The sequence below is a fragment of the Cebidichthys violaceus genome, unplaced genomic scaffold (genome assembly GCF_023349555.1).
Source record: "Cebidichthys violaceus isolate CVI_PGR_0920_01 unplaced genomic scaffold, fCebVio1.0.p SCAF_22, whole genome shotgun sequence".
Taxonomy (NCBI): Eukaryota; Metazoa; Chordata; class Actinopteri; order Perciformes; family Stichaeidae; genus Cebidichthys; species Cebidichthys violaceus.
In genome coordinates this window covers 8,552,681-8,568,496 of record NW_027176395.1, presented here as the reverse complement: position 1 = coordinate 8,568,496, position 15,816 = coordinate 8,552,681, and the positions used below count along the sequence as shown (strand labels likewise).

At 42.2% G+C, this 15,816-nt stretch overlaps 1 protein-coding gene across 5 annotated transcripts in view; it reads left to right on the top strand.

The window, feature by feature from the left end:
- The window catches only part of dglucy (D-glutamate cyclase), a 30,941-nt gene that overhangs the window by 4,941 nt on the left and 10,184 nt on the right, over positions 1-15,816 (top strand). For 2 of the 5 annotated variants that reach the window (XM_068717751.1, XM_068717752.1), the window contains 4 exons: positions 4,170-4,252; positions 9,242-9,395; positions 12,682-12,768; positions 13,157-13,310. In XM_068717751.1, the coding sequence (XP_068573852.1) occupies positions 4,177-4,252; positions 9,242-9,395; positions 12,682-12,768; positions 13,157-13,310 (471 nt within the window). In that variant the 5' untranslated portion in view covers positions 4,170-4,176. Of the gene's footprint in view, positions 1-4,169; positions 4,253-8,056; positions 8,368-9,241; positions 9,396-12,681; positions 12,769-13,156; positions 13,311-15,816 lie in introns of those variants that run through there. The other 3 variants (XM_068717753.1, XM_068717750.1, XM_068717754.1) reach the window with 2 other exon arrangements.

Below are 15,816 nucleotides of genomic sequence, written 5' to 3'. Positions count from 1 at the left end.
GGTTCTTCTCGGTTCTTCACTGGTCTTCGAACCATCACAGATGATGGGTGATACGCGCCTATTTTGTGTTTGGGGTGTCCAGGTGACAGTCTGCTTCTCATTGAGTGGTAGTACCAGAGAACATTACAAGAAACATGTAACACAACCATTAAAATGTCTGCTGGCCAAACTGCCTGCTGACAGGATGTGCAGCCTACATTTCAAAATAAAGGTACCATTGCTGAAACAAGTAGGTAGTTAACCAATAGAAACTAATCCTACACCAACAATATGAATGAATGAATCAAAAGCGTCATGTAGGGAAACATAAGAACTCATTTTAACACATCCACACATGCTTACATGACTGAATACTGACTACTAACAATGCCATTTTACAGTTAAAATATCAGCTTGTCAGTTCTCTGGTAGACAAACTACATGATTTTGACACTCTTTCTAAATGACCTCAAATCTACTCTGTCATGTCTGTGCTGCAGTGTGTTGTTTTCTGTCTGCCGACACTGTGCAGTTACCATACAGACATAGTCTGACTACAGTAACTAGTCAGTAGACTTTAATTATAATCCCCAAAAATGTGGCAGAGAAATAAACACCACACTATTTCCTCAACACTATGAATCTGATAGCGTGTACTACCATGTGTTTGCATCCTATTTCTGTCCGTTCCTCTGCCCGGTGGTCACGTAGACATTGGGCAGCTTTCAGGAGCCGTGACCCCACTAACCTCATCTATCCTACTCTCTCAGCTCGGGGCGAGCAAGTGGTGGCAGGGGGGCTCTGGAACTGCCAGTCGGCAGTGCCGAAAGCTGAGTTCATCTCAGGTTACGCTTCCTTGCTCTCCCTTAACTTTCTTGCTCTAACTGAGACCTGGATCACACCAGAAAACACCACCACACCTGCAGCTCTGTCAGATGTGTACTCTTTCTCTCACACTCCCAGAGCTGCGAGGCGGGGTGGTGGTACTGGCCTGCTAATTTCCCCAAAATGGAAATACTCTCTTGTCTCTGTTCCTCAGTTCTCCCCGTGCTCTTTCGAATTTCATGCTGTTACTGTCACTTATCCAGTCAAGCTCACCATTGCTGTTGTGTATTGCCCACCAGGGCCTCTTGGTGAGTTCCTGGAGGAGCTCGACACATTAGTCTCGCACTTCCATGACGATGGCTCGGCACTCATCCTGCTCGGTGACATCCAGACCGATAAGTTTGAACCTCTTCTTTCCTTCCTCTCCTCCTTTGACCTTTACCACTCCTCTTCTCCTCCTACCCACAAGGCCGGCAACCAGCTGGATCGTATCTTCACTAGGCACTGTTCTACTGCTAACCTCTCTGTCACTCCCCTCCAGCTCTCTGACCACTATTTCATGTCCTACTCCCTCTCCCTATCCTCTCCCCCATCACTTCCTCCACCTACCCACATGGTTTCTACCCGGAGTCATCTCTGCTCCCTCTCCCCTGCTGATCTTTCCTCTTCTGTCACCTCTGCTCTCCCTGACCCTGAATCCTTCTCTCTCCTATCCCCTGATACTGCTACTGATCTTCTCCTCTCCACCCTTACTTCTTCTTTGGACAAACTCTGTCCCTTCACCTCCAGACCTGCACGGCCAACTCCACCTGCCCCGTGGCTGTCAGACTCAGTGCGTACTGATAGACGGAGCCTAAGAGAGGCTGAGCGTAAATGGAGAAAAGGCAAACTCCCGGAGGACCTTCTTAACTTCCAAGCTCTTCTTTCCACTTTTTCCTCCTTTCTATTTACTGCTAAAGCTGCGTTCTTCCGCTCTAAAATCCTAACCTCTGCTTCCAATCCTAAAAAACTCTTTGAAACTTTCACTTCACTCTTCCAACCCCCACCCCCTACTCCTACTTCCTCCCTTCTCCATTATGATTTCGCCAACTTCTTTGACAAGAAGGTAAACAATATCAGATCCTCCTTCTCTCAGCCCCTCTCTCCTTGTCCACCCTGTCCAATCCTGCCCCCACAGCTCTCCCTCCCATCTCCACGCCCCATCTTACCCTATCTGGCTCCTCTCTCCCCTAACGAGGTCCTCAACCTTGTTACGTCTAACCGCCTCACCACGTGCTCCCTTGACCCTATCCCTTCACCTCTTCTTCAGTCTATTGCGACTGAACTCCTTCCTTTCCTCACCCACCTCATCAACAAGTCTCTTGTTTCAGGATGCTTTCCCACGGCCTTCAAGACTGCCAGAGTCACCCCCCTTCTGAAGAAACCATCACTTGACCCCTCTGATGTCAAGAACTTCAGACCGGTTTCTCTTCTACCCTTTCTATCCAAAACACTTGAACATGCTGTCTATAACCAACTGTCTTCCTATCTCCACCAGAACAGCCTTTTGGACCCCCACCAGTCTGGGTTCAAAGTGGGTCACTCGACAGAGACGGCCCTCCTTGCAGTGACAGAGTCGCTTCACGCCGCGAGAGCTAACTCTCTCTCCTCTGTCCTGATTCTCCTGGACCTGTCTGCGGCGTTTGACACTGTGAACCATCAAATCCTCCTCTCCACCCTCGAGGGGATGGGCGTCTCAGGCTCTGCACTCTCCCTGTTTGCATCCTACCTGACAGGTCGATCCTACCAGGTGACCTGGAGGGGGGCCGTGTCGGAACCACGCATGCTGACTACGGGGGTTCCGCAAGGTTCAGTCCTTGGCCCCCTTCTCTTCTCGCTCTACACAACATCTCTGGGTTCTGTTATTCGCTCGTATGACTTCTCCTACCATTGTTATGCCGATGACACCCAGCTGGTCTTGTCATTTTCCCCCGGTGACACCCAAGTGGCGACGCGCATCGCTGCGTGCTTGGCTGACATCTCGAAGTGGATGACGACACACCACCTCAAGCTCAACCTAGACAAAACCAAGCCACTGTTCCTCCCGGGGAAGGGTTGCCCGCACCGGGACCTGTCCATCACCATTGATGATACCGTGGTGACACCAACTCGGACTGCGAGGAACCTGGGTGTGACCCTGGATGACCAACTGTCATTCTCAGCAAACATTTCATCCGTTACACGCTCATGCAGATTCCTGCTCTACAACATCAGGAGGATTCGTCCCTTCCTCACTGACGAGACAGCGCAGGTTCTCATCCAGGCTCTTGTCATCTCCCGCCTGGACTGTCATCTCCTGCCTGGACTACTGCAACTCTCTACTCGCCGGATCCCCGGCGACGGCCATCAGACCTCTGGAGCTTGTCCAGAAGGCCGCAGCTCACCTGGTGTTCAATCGCCCCAAGTTCTCCCACACAACTTCCTTTCTCCGTTCTCTACACTGGCTACCTGTAAGAGCTTGCATCCAGTTTAAGACTCTGGTGCTAGCCTACAGGGCAGTGAAAGGAACAGCTCCTTCCTATCTCCAGGCCATAGTCAAGCCCTACACCCCCGCTCGACCACTTCGCTCTGCTGCCTCGGGGCAATTGGTTGCCCCGTCGTTCAGAGGTCCTGGCGGCCGATCGACCCGGTCACGGCTGTTTTCTGTCCTGGCCCCACAGTGGTGGAATGAACTTCACACTGACGTCAGGACAGCAGAGTCGCTGCCCATCTTTCGGCACAGGCTGAAAACCCACCTCTTCAGGAAGTGCTACCCTGAGCCTTCCACTTAGCACTTATTGTATTCATACTAGCTTGTTGCACTTATTGTATTCGTATTACTTATAGCACTAACTGTTTTTCTTGTTTCTGCACTGTACTTTGGCTCTGAGTTATGCTCTGCTTCATGCTCTTAGATACTTGTTTGGAAAAGGAAATGTACTTATGACTTCTGGTGACTAGTTGTTCTTTTGATTACCAATGTTGAATGCACTTAGCGTCTGCTAAATGACTGTAATGTAATGTAATGTAATGTAATGATCCAACAGTCTTATATGCTGGGAATGCAAATTAAAAAAACATTCTGATAAAACGCTGCAACTGGCATAAATTTTTTTTCAATGGAATTGTCAGCCCACCAAAAAGTTATAACTGCACTAAAAGGTTGAAATCACTGATTCACTCAGACAGCTCTCTCTCTCGCTCTGCATTTTCTTTGCATCCTAAATTCCTTAAATATAGATTTAACTGACACTAATGTGAGTTTTGATTAGTGAAAAAAGAACAATTTCACATTTTGGATAACAAATGATTTAATGTTCTGTCTGTGTATGTGTGCTGATGTTTAGGTTCAGCATGCTGATTGCTGTCCGAGCCGCCAGGCGCTCCCTTGGATGTTTCAGGAGTCTCTCTAACTCTGCCATCGACTCAGGTAAAACATAAACACATTCATATATCATTGACGGCCCACCACTGCCTTCTCCTCACACTCAGGCTGCTTCTGCGTGCTTGTGAAACATTTGCTCTCAGGTTTCTCTTCTGCTCATGGATTTCTCCTATGCTCTTTGATTTCTTTTGTGCAACAAACCTGTTAAAATTCCCTTACCAATAGAATGCCTGACCGGCAGTCACTCTTTAACCTTCCTGTTAACCCAGGACATATAAAGAGCGCCCACAAAGATTCTAGAAGGAATAGTTGTGGAGAGGGGCCCATAGAGAATGCCATTGTTTAGGATCCAGAATTTTCTGCGACCACTGATTGCTACCATTAATTGAAACAAAAGATGTTACTGGGTGAATTGATCAATGGTTTGATTGTTGAATTCCTGAAGTTTCCCATGGCTGAACCATGTATGCTCTGATGAAGGTCCTTTTTAGACCAAAAGCTAAAAATACAGTATTCTCTGCATAGACTTAAGTGTGCAGATATCTATTCTACCATTTTGAGCTTTTTGATACTTCCACCACCTTATTGAGGATAAACCCGGGTGAAGCGGTGATTATTCTGCATTTACCCTGAGAAGTATCACAAAATGCAGCACATCATTAGAGACATAGAATAGTATGAAAAAAACAACTTTATTTGATGTTTCCAGATTAGGTAAAATTGGGGCGACTGTGGCTAACTGGAGAGCAGGGTCATCCTTCAATTAGAGGATTGGCGGTTTGATCCCAAAGTTGCTCCCATACCTGTGCCTACGGTGTGTGAATGAGTTAGTCTGATAGGCAGAGTGTAAATGGGTGAATGATGACAAGTAGTGTGAAAGCGCTTTGAGTGGTCGGAAACTGAAAGTAATGATAAATAGAAGGTTAAATGCTCATAGATTTCCCAAAGCATATGTAGAGTATTATAAATAAATATATTGTTTGTTTATGATTTGATTCATGATTAATCTTAGATTTTTTCAATTCAATTCATTCATTAAATCATATGAAAATTTTGTTTCACGCTCACAGTACCATCATATACAACATATGTAATAAAGATTAAGAATTGTTCATTATATATTTTACAAGGTGTGCTCATATTATATCTTGTTTTTAAACTTAGTCTAAAAACTTCTCTTCATTTACACCAATAGGGCCCATTGTATGTGTCAGTGCTAGCTGCACTATTAGGGGCTGCTGCATCAGAGGGTGAAGTAAATAGTGAAATAACCTACTTTTATGATAAGATAACAGTCTTTGGTACATTTAAATTACATTTTTGGGTGATTGGTTTCCTTACTGAAATAATGACAGACATATAATTACATACCTTTTGGATTTTTTATTTTATGTATATACAGTTGTGGTCAAAACTTTACATACACTTGTAAAGAACATAATGTCATGGCTCTCTTGAGTTTCCCCGTTATTTCTACAACTCTGATTTTTCTCTGATAGAGTGATTGGAACAGATACTTCTTTGTCACAAAAAACATTCATGAAGTTTGGTTCTTTCATGACTTTATTATGGGTTAACAGAAAAAGTGATCAAATCTGCTGGGTCAAAAATATACATACAGCAGTGCTAATATTTGGTTACATGTCCCTTGGCCATTTTCACTTCAATTAGGCGCTTTTGGTAGCCATCCACAAGCTTCTGGCAAGCTTCTCGTTGAATCTTTGACCACTCCTCTTGACAGAATTGGTGCAGTTCAGTTAAATTTGATGGCTTTCTGACATGGACTTGTTTCTTCAGCATTGTCCACATGTTCTCAATGGGATTTAAGTCAGGACTTTGGGAAGGCCATTCTAAAACCCTAATTCTAGCCTGATTTAGCCATTCCATTACCACTTTTGATGTGCGTTTGGGGTCATTGTCCTGTTGGAACACCCAACTGCGCCCAAGACCCAACCTTCGGGCTGATGATTTTAGGTTATCTTGAAGAATTTGAAGGTAATCCTCCTTCTTCATTATCCCATTTACTCTCTGTAAAGCACCAGTTCCATTGGCAGCAAAACAGCCCCACAGCATAATACTACCACCACTGTGCTTGACGGTAGGCATGGTGTTCTTGGGGTTAAAGGCCTCACCTTTTCTCCTCCAAACATATTGCTGGGCATTGTGGCCAAACAGCTCGATTTTTGTTTCGTCTGACCACAGAACTTTCCTCCAGAAGGTCTTATCTTTGTCCATGTGATCAGCAGCAAACTTCAGTCGAGCCTTAAGGTGTCGCTTTTGGAGCAAGGGCTTCCTTCTTGCACGGCAGCCTCTCAGTCCATGGAGATGCAAAACACGCTTGACTGTGGACACTGACACCTGTGTTCCAGCAGCTTCTAATTCTTGGCAGATCTGCTTTTTGGTGGTTCTCGGTTGACTCTTCACCCTCCTGACCAATTCTCTCTCAGCAGCAGGTGATAGCTTGCGTTTTCTTCCTGATCGTGGCAGTGACAAAACAGTGCCATGCACTTTATACTTACAAACAATTGTTTGCACTGTTGCTCTTGGGACCTGCAGCTGCTTTGAAATGGCTCCAAGTCACTTTCCTGACTTGTTCAAGTCAATGATTCGCTTTTTCAGATCCATGCTGAGCTCCTTTGACTTTCCCATTGTAGCGTTTGTGGGCGTTTGTATCCAATGAGCCCTATTTAAATGGCCTCAGAGAAGTCACCAGCTATAGTCACTCATAATCACTCACAAGAAGTTAAGAGGCCATGCTATGAAGCTCATTTCATTGACACAACTTTCTAAGTCACCAAAATTGCTAATTCATGTTGCTGTATGTATATTTTTGACCCAGCAGATTTTGATCACTTTTTCTGTTAACCCATAATAAAGTCATGAAAGAACCAAACTTCATGAATGTTTTTTGTGACAAAGAAGTATCTGTTCCAATCACTCTATCAGAGAAAAATCAGAGTTGTAGAAATAACTGGAAACTCAAGAGAGCCATGACATTATGTTCTTTACAAGTGTATGTAAACTTTTGACCACAACTGTATATATATAAAATAAATATATACTGTATATATATTATTATTTCCAGAGATACATGTGATATTTACATACCACTACAACAGTGGTATTAGTGGAGTCTTTTAATTCATTGTTTGTGAACAGCTCCACACTTTATAATTGATGACATTACAAGTTTTACACTTCCTTCTCTGTTTTCTGGCTTTGAGAGAGCTCATGTCCACAAACATTGATTGGACTTTACTCGGTAATGGAAATAATATATTGGAATTCATTCATTGAGATGGTGTTCCCCTTTAAGTCATATGAGCCCAAAATACTGGAAACAAAATAAAAAGTTGCATCGAGACCAGCTTTTGAATTACAAAACAAATGTGGTGTTTCATTCTGTGTACTATATTTGTGGCAGAGAAATGGAGGTGAGTTGATGTAATGACTGGTTGGATTGTGTTGCACGTGCCCTATCACCTGTAAAATATAGAAAACTAAAATAATAAAATTGCAGTTCAAGAAACAACTTAGGAGCAACTAGTTAATGGCATGTCTAAGAGTGCCAAGACAACAAACAGTGAACAGTGATTTAGTTGCTAATTTGAGATTCCTGTACCTTTTACAACTGTCGAAAAAAGCAAACCAACAGTGTCAACTGTCTCTTCCTCTCATTCTCTCTACATAAAGCTTTTGTTTTCATATATTTTCTTCTGTCTCTCTTTATACACATGTCATAATCCTCTCCGTTAATAGTTCTCCCTTTACCCCATTCCTGCCCCCTTTTCATCTTGAGCCATTCATTTAAATGATTCACCACATTCTCCACTTAAACATTAACCCGAGTGAAGTGGGTGAGAGTTGACCAGTCCTTGAAAGGCGGAGTTCTTCCCCCACTGCATGGCTTCCACTGCCGTCTGCATTGACTGTGTCTGTGTATCTTACTTGGTCCTGAGGCAAGAACCTGAGATTAGCAGATCCCAGTTTGTCCATGGAATAGGAGGAAGTAATTGCCGTAGCAGTCGGAGTATCTAACAGAAGCACGTGTTCTGTAATGGAGCAGTCAAATCATTTAAATTCCCTGAGTCCTGCTGAGTTGAGGCTGCTAATCAGGCAGGAAGATCCCAGAATAAGCACCACGACTGGATTAGCTAACGGTAAGAACCAGTGTATCACCAAGTTATTTGTGGTTTACTAGTATAACCTTAACCTAGAATTGAACAATTAGAGGGAACTATGATACGAATAGCTATGATTACACCCAGCATAACAGTAGCTTCTAGGATCCTTTGTATCCAGTCAGTTAGAGAAAAGTATGACTTTCTACAGATAGATGTACTATTGGGCTCATATTTATTAAGATATTCCATTAGTGGTATATTTTACATTTCTGTATAATCATGACATTCAAAATTTGAATTTGTTATTTTAATTGAAAACAATTTAAAAACTTTAAAAAAATAAAATGAAAAATTCTAAAAATTATAGTAAGAATAGTCACATCGGACAATGCTTGTGGCTATTTGTCAAAGAGAAATAATCAAAAACAAAACTTAGATCAAAAGGCCACTGATGCACCATTTCAGTCGGATTGTAACTCAAGAAGTCCGATGTCCAGTAGAGATTTGCTGCAAACATTCGTCCTGCAGTCTCTCTCTTGCTCTGGTAAAAAAAAATGTCTCTTCCTGGTGCATCACCTGACACTGACCCACCTACTACCTATATCTCTTCACCTAGACACATGCCCGGCCTAATGCTCCGTGCCCCTAGTGTCCACAAAAATAAATACAATAATAACAAATAACAAAATCATCAAACTAATGAACTAGCAGTTGCACTGACAGCAACACAAGTTAAAAGCTTTATATGTAGCTGCTCAGTTAGCCTGACAAACCGACAACTCTGTTCACCAACTGTCTCCTATTTACACTCAACTGCTGGCTACCTGCTATCCACCTGTCTGATTGAGCCAATCTTGTTGTCTGATTTGTTTCTGTTATAACATGCATAAACTGTCCTTGTCTGTGTCAGGCTACCAGCAAGCTAACGTCGTCATCCTGCCCAATCATCTGGCCAATGACTTTGAAGTGTTCTGTCGCAGAAATCCCGCCCCCTTGCCACTCCTTTATCGCAGCCAATCAGGGGAAACTTCCTGTCCGCCTCTTGCGAGAAATGCTGACATAAGGTAGAACACACACGCACTACACCGCACAGTGAGCAACTATCCAAAAGAGCTGATACCAATAGCAGTATCAGGACGGCCTCAGGATACAGCCTATTATGCTGGATCGGGTATTAGATTACCAAAGTCTATGCACTGATCTGATATTAAAAATGATCATACCATTCATCAGCTCATTTACGCTGCACAGGATCAACAGCACGTGTCACTCGCTACTCGATCTGTATGCTGCCCAATTCGTAATGAGATTGGTCGCGTATGTGCATGCGTGAGTGATCATCTCTGTGTCTGTCCACGGCTAATCTCTCCTTCTGTTGCAGTAAACTGCATAATATTTTTGGTGGCCAGTTATGGCTGCATGCTCAAGAACCTCTTGTGGTTGCGGTGACTCATACTTTCTCAAAATACCTTTTATTACCTGCTTTATAATGACATTGCCTGCCTGTTGACTCCTCACTCACTACTCTTAACCGCAAGAGATAAATGGACTGTACTTATACGTATAGATAACACAGCTGAGTGCATTTGCGACCCCCAGCCGCTACCCTGGGCCAAGAGACACAATGGGGACACACAGTTTGCTCAGTAGACTTGAAGCCAAAATAAACGCTGTAATTTCCGGTCACAGCCTCATGCCCGTCTGCACAGAGCTAGTGCAGACATCTGCATAGATGAAAATGAGTTCCTAATAAGCGATGGGAACGATTCCCTCTATATGAACAAATTGATGTTCGTTAGCTCTCTTTAACTGGTAATGAATGTTCAAAGTAAAACATTGATGTGCAACTTCAGACACACCACTCAGCATGCTGCTCTATGCAGACAGCCGTAGAGAGGTATTCCAGAAGTGTTTACTGATCCTCAACCCATCACATGGTGATGGACAAACAAACAAACAAATTTGACAAATAGTCAAATGGGCTTTTAAAATGTCCACAACTAGTAATTTGCCATACAAATTTCAGACAGTTTTTCAAGTATAGAAATCAGTGACATGAAACCTCTCTGGTTGGATCTGGTCTTTATAGAATACAGGCTACTAAATGTATTTACTGAATACTTATTGGCATTTTACAATCACTTGTTCTTTAAATGTTATAAAACAAATAAAACTGAAATTTACACAGGAATGTCTTTTCATGGAAAAAGTATAGATGAGAGTTAGGGCCACATCTGTTGTTTTTGAGTTTTAAATTTAAAGTCGGTATTCTGGGAATAAAGTCAGAAGTCTGACTTAAATCTTAGAGGAAAAAGAAAAATTTTAAGTTCAGAATTTTGAGAATGAAGTCAGAATTAAATCACTGGCTGTGTCCAAAATCATTCACTCATACACTACTCCCTCTTCACTATCTACAGTTGTGGTCAAAAGTTTACATACACTTGTAAAGAACATAATGTCATGGCTCTCTTGAGTTTCCCCGTTATTCCTACAACTCTGATTTTTCTCTGATAGAGTGATTGGAACAGATACTTCTTTGTCACAAAAAACATTCATGAAGTTTGGTTCTTTCATGACTTTATTATGGGTTAACAGAAAAAGTGATCAAATCTGCTGGGTCAAAAATATACATACAGCAGTGCTAATATTTGGTTACATGTCCCTTGGCCATTTTCACTTCAATTAGGCGCTTTTGGTAGCCATCCACAAGCTTCTGGCAAGCTTCTTGTTGAATCTTTGACCACTCCTCTTGACAGAATTGGTGCAGTTCAGTTAAATTTGATGGCTTTCTGACATGGACTTGTTTCTTCAGCATTGTCCACATGTTCTCAATGGGATTTAAGTCAGGACTTTGGGAAGGCCATTCTAAAACCCTAATTCTAGCCTGATTTAGCCATTCCATTACCACTTTTGATGTGCGTTTGGGGTCATTGTCCTGTCGGAACACCCAACTGCGCCCAAGACCCAACCTTCGGGCTGATGATTTTAGGTTATCTTGAAGAATTTGAAGGTAATCCTCCTTCTTCATTATCCCATTTACTCTCTGTAAAGCACCAGTTCCATTGGCAGCAAAACAGCCCCACAGCATAATACTACCACCACTGTGCTTGACGGTAGGCATGGTGTTCTTGGGGTTAAAGGCCTCACCTTTTCTCCTCCAAACATATTGCTGGACATTGTGGCCAAACAGCTTGATTTTTGTTTCGTCTGACCACAGAACTTTCCTCCAGAAGGTCTTATCTTTGTCCATGTGATCAGCAGCAAACTTCAGTCGAGCCTTAAGGTGCCGCTTTTGGAGCAAGGGCTTCCTTCTTGCACGGCAGCCTCTCAGTCCATGGAGATGCAAAACACGCTTGACTGTGGACACTGACACCTGTGTTCCAGCAGCTTCTAATTCTTGGCAGATCTGCTTTTTGGTGGTTCTCGGTTGACTCTTCACCCTCCTGACCAATTTTCTCTCAGCAGCAGGTGATAGCTTGCGTTTTCTTCCTGATCGTGGCAGTGACAAAACAGTGCCATGCACTTTATACTTACAAACAATTGTTTGCACTGTTGCTCTTGGGACCTGCAGCTGCTTTGAAATGGCTCCAAGTGACTTTCCTGACTTGTTCAAGTCAATGATTCGCTTTTTCAGATCCATGCTGAGCTCCTTTGACTTTCCCATTGTAGCGTTTGTGGGCATTTGTATCCAATGAGCCCTATTTAAATGGCCTCAGAGAAGTCACCAGCTGTAGTCACTCATAATCACTCACAAGAAGTTAAGAGGCCATGCTATGAAGCTCATTTCATTGACACAACTTTCTAAGTCACCAAAATTGCTAATTCATGTTGCTGTATGTATATTTTTGACCCAGCAGATTTTGTCACTTTTTCTGTTAACCCATAATAAAGTCATGAAAGAACCAAACTTCGTGAATGTTTTTTGTGACAAAGAAGTATCTGTTCCAATCACTCTATCAGAGAAAAATCAGAGTTGTAGAAATAACTGGAAACTCAAGAGAGCCATGACATTATGTTCTTTACAAGTGTATGTAAACTTTTGACCACAACTGTATCTAGTTATATGTAGAGGACTATATAAAGGACTATGCTGCAAAATGAAAAAAACACTGCGCTGTTAACTACGTTATTGCAGTCAATAACTTTCCAGATCAACGGTGGCTGGTTGACCATCCATTAAATTAAATGCAAACATTATGCTAAACTAATTTTGTGGCTAAATGTATTTATAATTTGTTCAGGCATAATAGAATCCATTACATTTCTCTTCTACCTCACATCTCTGTGCTTCGCTTTAATCTATGCAGACTTTACACCTCACAAATTGTTTGTGCCTTTCTGTGTCTTCAGGACAGATATTTCTCAATACTATGTGTATGAAGCGGGTTGCCTGGTGAAATCAGTCTCAAGTCTGCAGAGTTACAGCGCTGAGCCAAGGTATTTTAAAAATGACGGACAGACCACTGCACTAAAAGGAGTTTGGTTGAGTTCAAACCCCGGGTGCCCCCATGCTTGAAGGCCAAAATATAAAAATGTATGAATATTGTTAAAATTAGGTTAAGACAGACAATCATGTTTTAATGAAAAAGTGTTACCTATGCAAATGTTTTAAGCCTAATTTATATTTTGCATGTTTAAAAAACAGCACCATTGTTTGCAAGCAATAAAGCTATTTTCTTTCTGTTGAATTACATTCCTTAACAAATCACTGATTCATAATGTACAGCCGGCCATTGTCACACTCCCAAAGCAATCAAAGAAAATCTCTCAAATTGACTTTGTAATCCTACCTGCCTCACTCCTCCTTTTTTAATTTTGCTCCCAGGACTGCATCAGAGCAGCAGGCTGCACATCATGGCTCATGGTCAGACATGGTTTGTTTCTATCTGGGCTGCAGTTTTGGCTTTGAGGGCCAACTGAAGAAAGCTGGAATCCCAGTCAGGAACGTGGAGCAGGGCACAAATGTCAGCATGTATAGGGTATGACGCAAATATCTACCAAGCTGTATGTGCATTGAAACACCTTTTGTATAATTTACCTGTTGCAGTGTGGTGAATAAAGGTGACAAGGATAGGACCCAAGTGCAGATTAAACAAGCAAACAGGATCAATGCAGGGATTTATTGCAGCTATATAGGCTTACTGGCAGTGCTGCTAGATTGGGCTGGTTTCCGCCCAGTTGGGCTACTTTTGATTAAGCTTGGCTAGAAAAAATAGCATTGGGCTGGTAGATGAAATTTTAACAAACAATTCTATGGTCAAAAACACATGTACTTAATTTAGTAATTTAGTTGTATTCAATCTTTGTTAGGGATAAAGGAGGACCGACTTATCTTGACGTCACCATGTCATTGACATTGACAAAGCAATTTATGTATTTGGTTGTCTGACTATTTGTGGGTTATGATAGCATATTTAGGGCCCGAGCACCGACGTAGTCGGAGCGGAGGACCTATTGTTATTCTAATGTTTTTTATTATTATTATTATTATTATTATTAGGGCCCGAGCACCGACGTAGTTGGAGCGGAGGACCTATTGTTATTCTAATGTTTTTTATTATTATTATTATCGTACCAGTTTCATCGCAAAAAGGAGGTACTTGGGATACTGGGAATCTTTTGAAATTTGGCACAAAATTCAATCGTGGTGAAAATTCCAGTATTATTGGGGTGTCCAGCTGCGGCATGACATTTTGGCTCGATAGCGCCCCCTACAGAGTAGCCCCAACTTTGGGTTTCACCTAGCTGTATGAAATTTGGTAGGTATGTGGAACGTGATGGGACGTACAAAAAAGTCAAAAGGAGGTATATCCTAAACCAAACAGGAAGTCGGCCATTTTTAATTTGATGACGTTTTTGGACCGTTTCAAGGCGCCGTACTTTAACGAACTCCTCCTAGAGATTAAACCCGATTGCCTTCAGATTTGGTCAGTATGCTCTTGAGACCTTGGCAGTGAAACGATACTCAAAGATCAAAAAGTTATCGAACTATGTGTCCGTGGCGTGGCGGCAAAAAAACACCATTCGCCATGAAACAGGAAGTTGTTGTAACTCGGCTGTACATTGCGTAATCTGCTCCAAATTTCTCATATGTCATAACATCCTGACCCTGAACACATGTATATGACAATTTTGAATCATAGTAATAGCGCCACCTAGTGGCAACAGGAAGTCATAGGTTGTGTACTTTGACACCCTACTGCTCACAGATTAATCGGATCCCTCTCAAATTTTGTCACAAAAGCCTTAAGACCTTGTTAATGCTTCATTGTGAAAATTGTAGGAAGTTGTCGAAGCGTGGCGACATGGCGGCTCTGCGAATTTCGATCCTTCGCCATGAACGAATAAACTGATGTAACTCGACTCTGCATCATCAGATCTTTACCAGATTTCACATGTTTGATTAAACTCCAGGCCTGAAGACATCTGCAAGCCAATTTTGAATCATAGTCATAGCGCCACCTACTGGCAACAGTAAGTTAAAGTCTTTATACTTTGGCATGTTTCTCTAAGTTGGAAAATCAGATCAACATCAAATTTGTTCCACACAAATGTAAGAAGTTCATAATGCCAGTTCTCTAAGCTTTTGATGTTTCGTTGAACGCCGTTGCCGTGGTAACGCAGTCTTCGGCGTGAAAAACGATGGTCATTTGGAGAGGTTAAAAAAGCTTGAAACACAAGCAAACTTGACACACAGATCACAAGGCCAAAATGTAGTTCTATAATATGATTTTATTCAATCAGAGTGTTAAATTGGCTCAATAGCGCCCCCTACAAAATTTCGACGAAGCAGCCCTCGCAGTACGTTTCACATAGATTAACAAAATTTGGTAGGCACATGTATCACATGTGGACTTAAATAAAAGTCTCTTGGGGCCATGCCCTAAACCCAACCGGAAGTCAGCCATTTTGAATTTTGTATGAATTTCTAGTGTCGTTTTAGACATTTCCAGGGGCTCTACTTTAACGAACTCCTCCTAGGGAATTAATCAGATCGACTTCAAATTTGGTCAGTACAATCTAAAGATCTTTGTGATGAAAAGTTACTCAAAGGTTGTTGTTTCGTGAAAGGCCGTTGCCGTGGCGACGCATTCTTCGCCACGAAAAACAAAAGTGTTTTTGAGGGGCTAAAAATGCTCAAAAGGTAACCAAACTTGTCAAACACATTTAAAATCCTGAATGTAGTTATCTGATGTGATTTTAATGCTTCAGAGCGGCAAGTTGGCTCGATAGCGCCCCCTACAATTTTTTGACGATGCAGCCCTCGCAGTACGTTTCACCTAGCTGTATAAAATTTGGTAAGCAGATGTATCACATGTAGACTTAACAAAAAGTCTTAGGGGTTCATGCTCTAAACCCAACCGGAAGTCAGCCATTTTGAATTTTGTATGAATTTCTCCTGTTTTTTTCCATTTCCATGTGCTGTACTACAAACTCCTCCTAGGGAATTAATCCGATCAACTTAGAATTTGGTCAGAACAATCT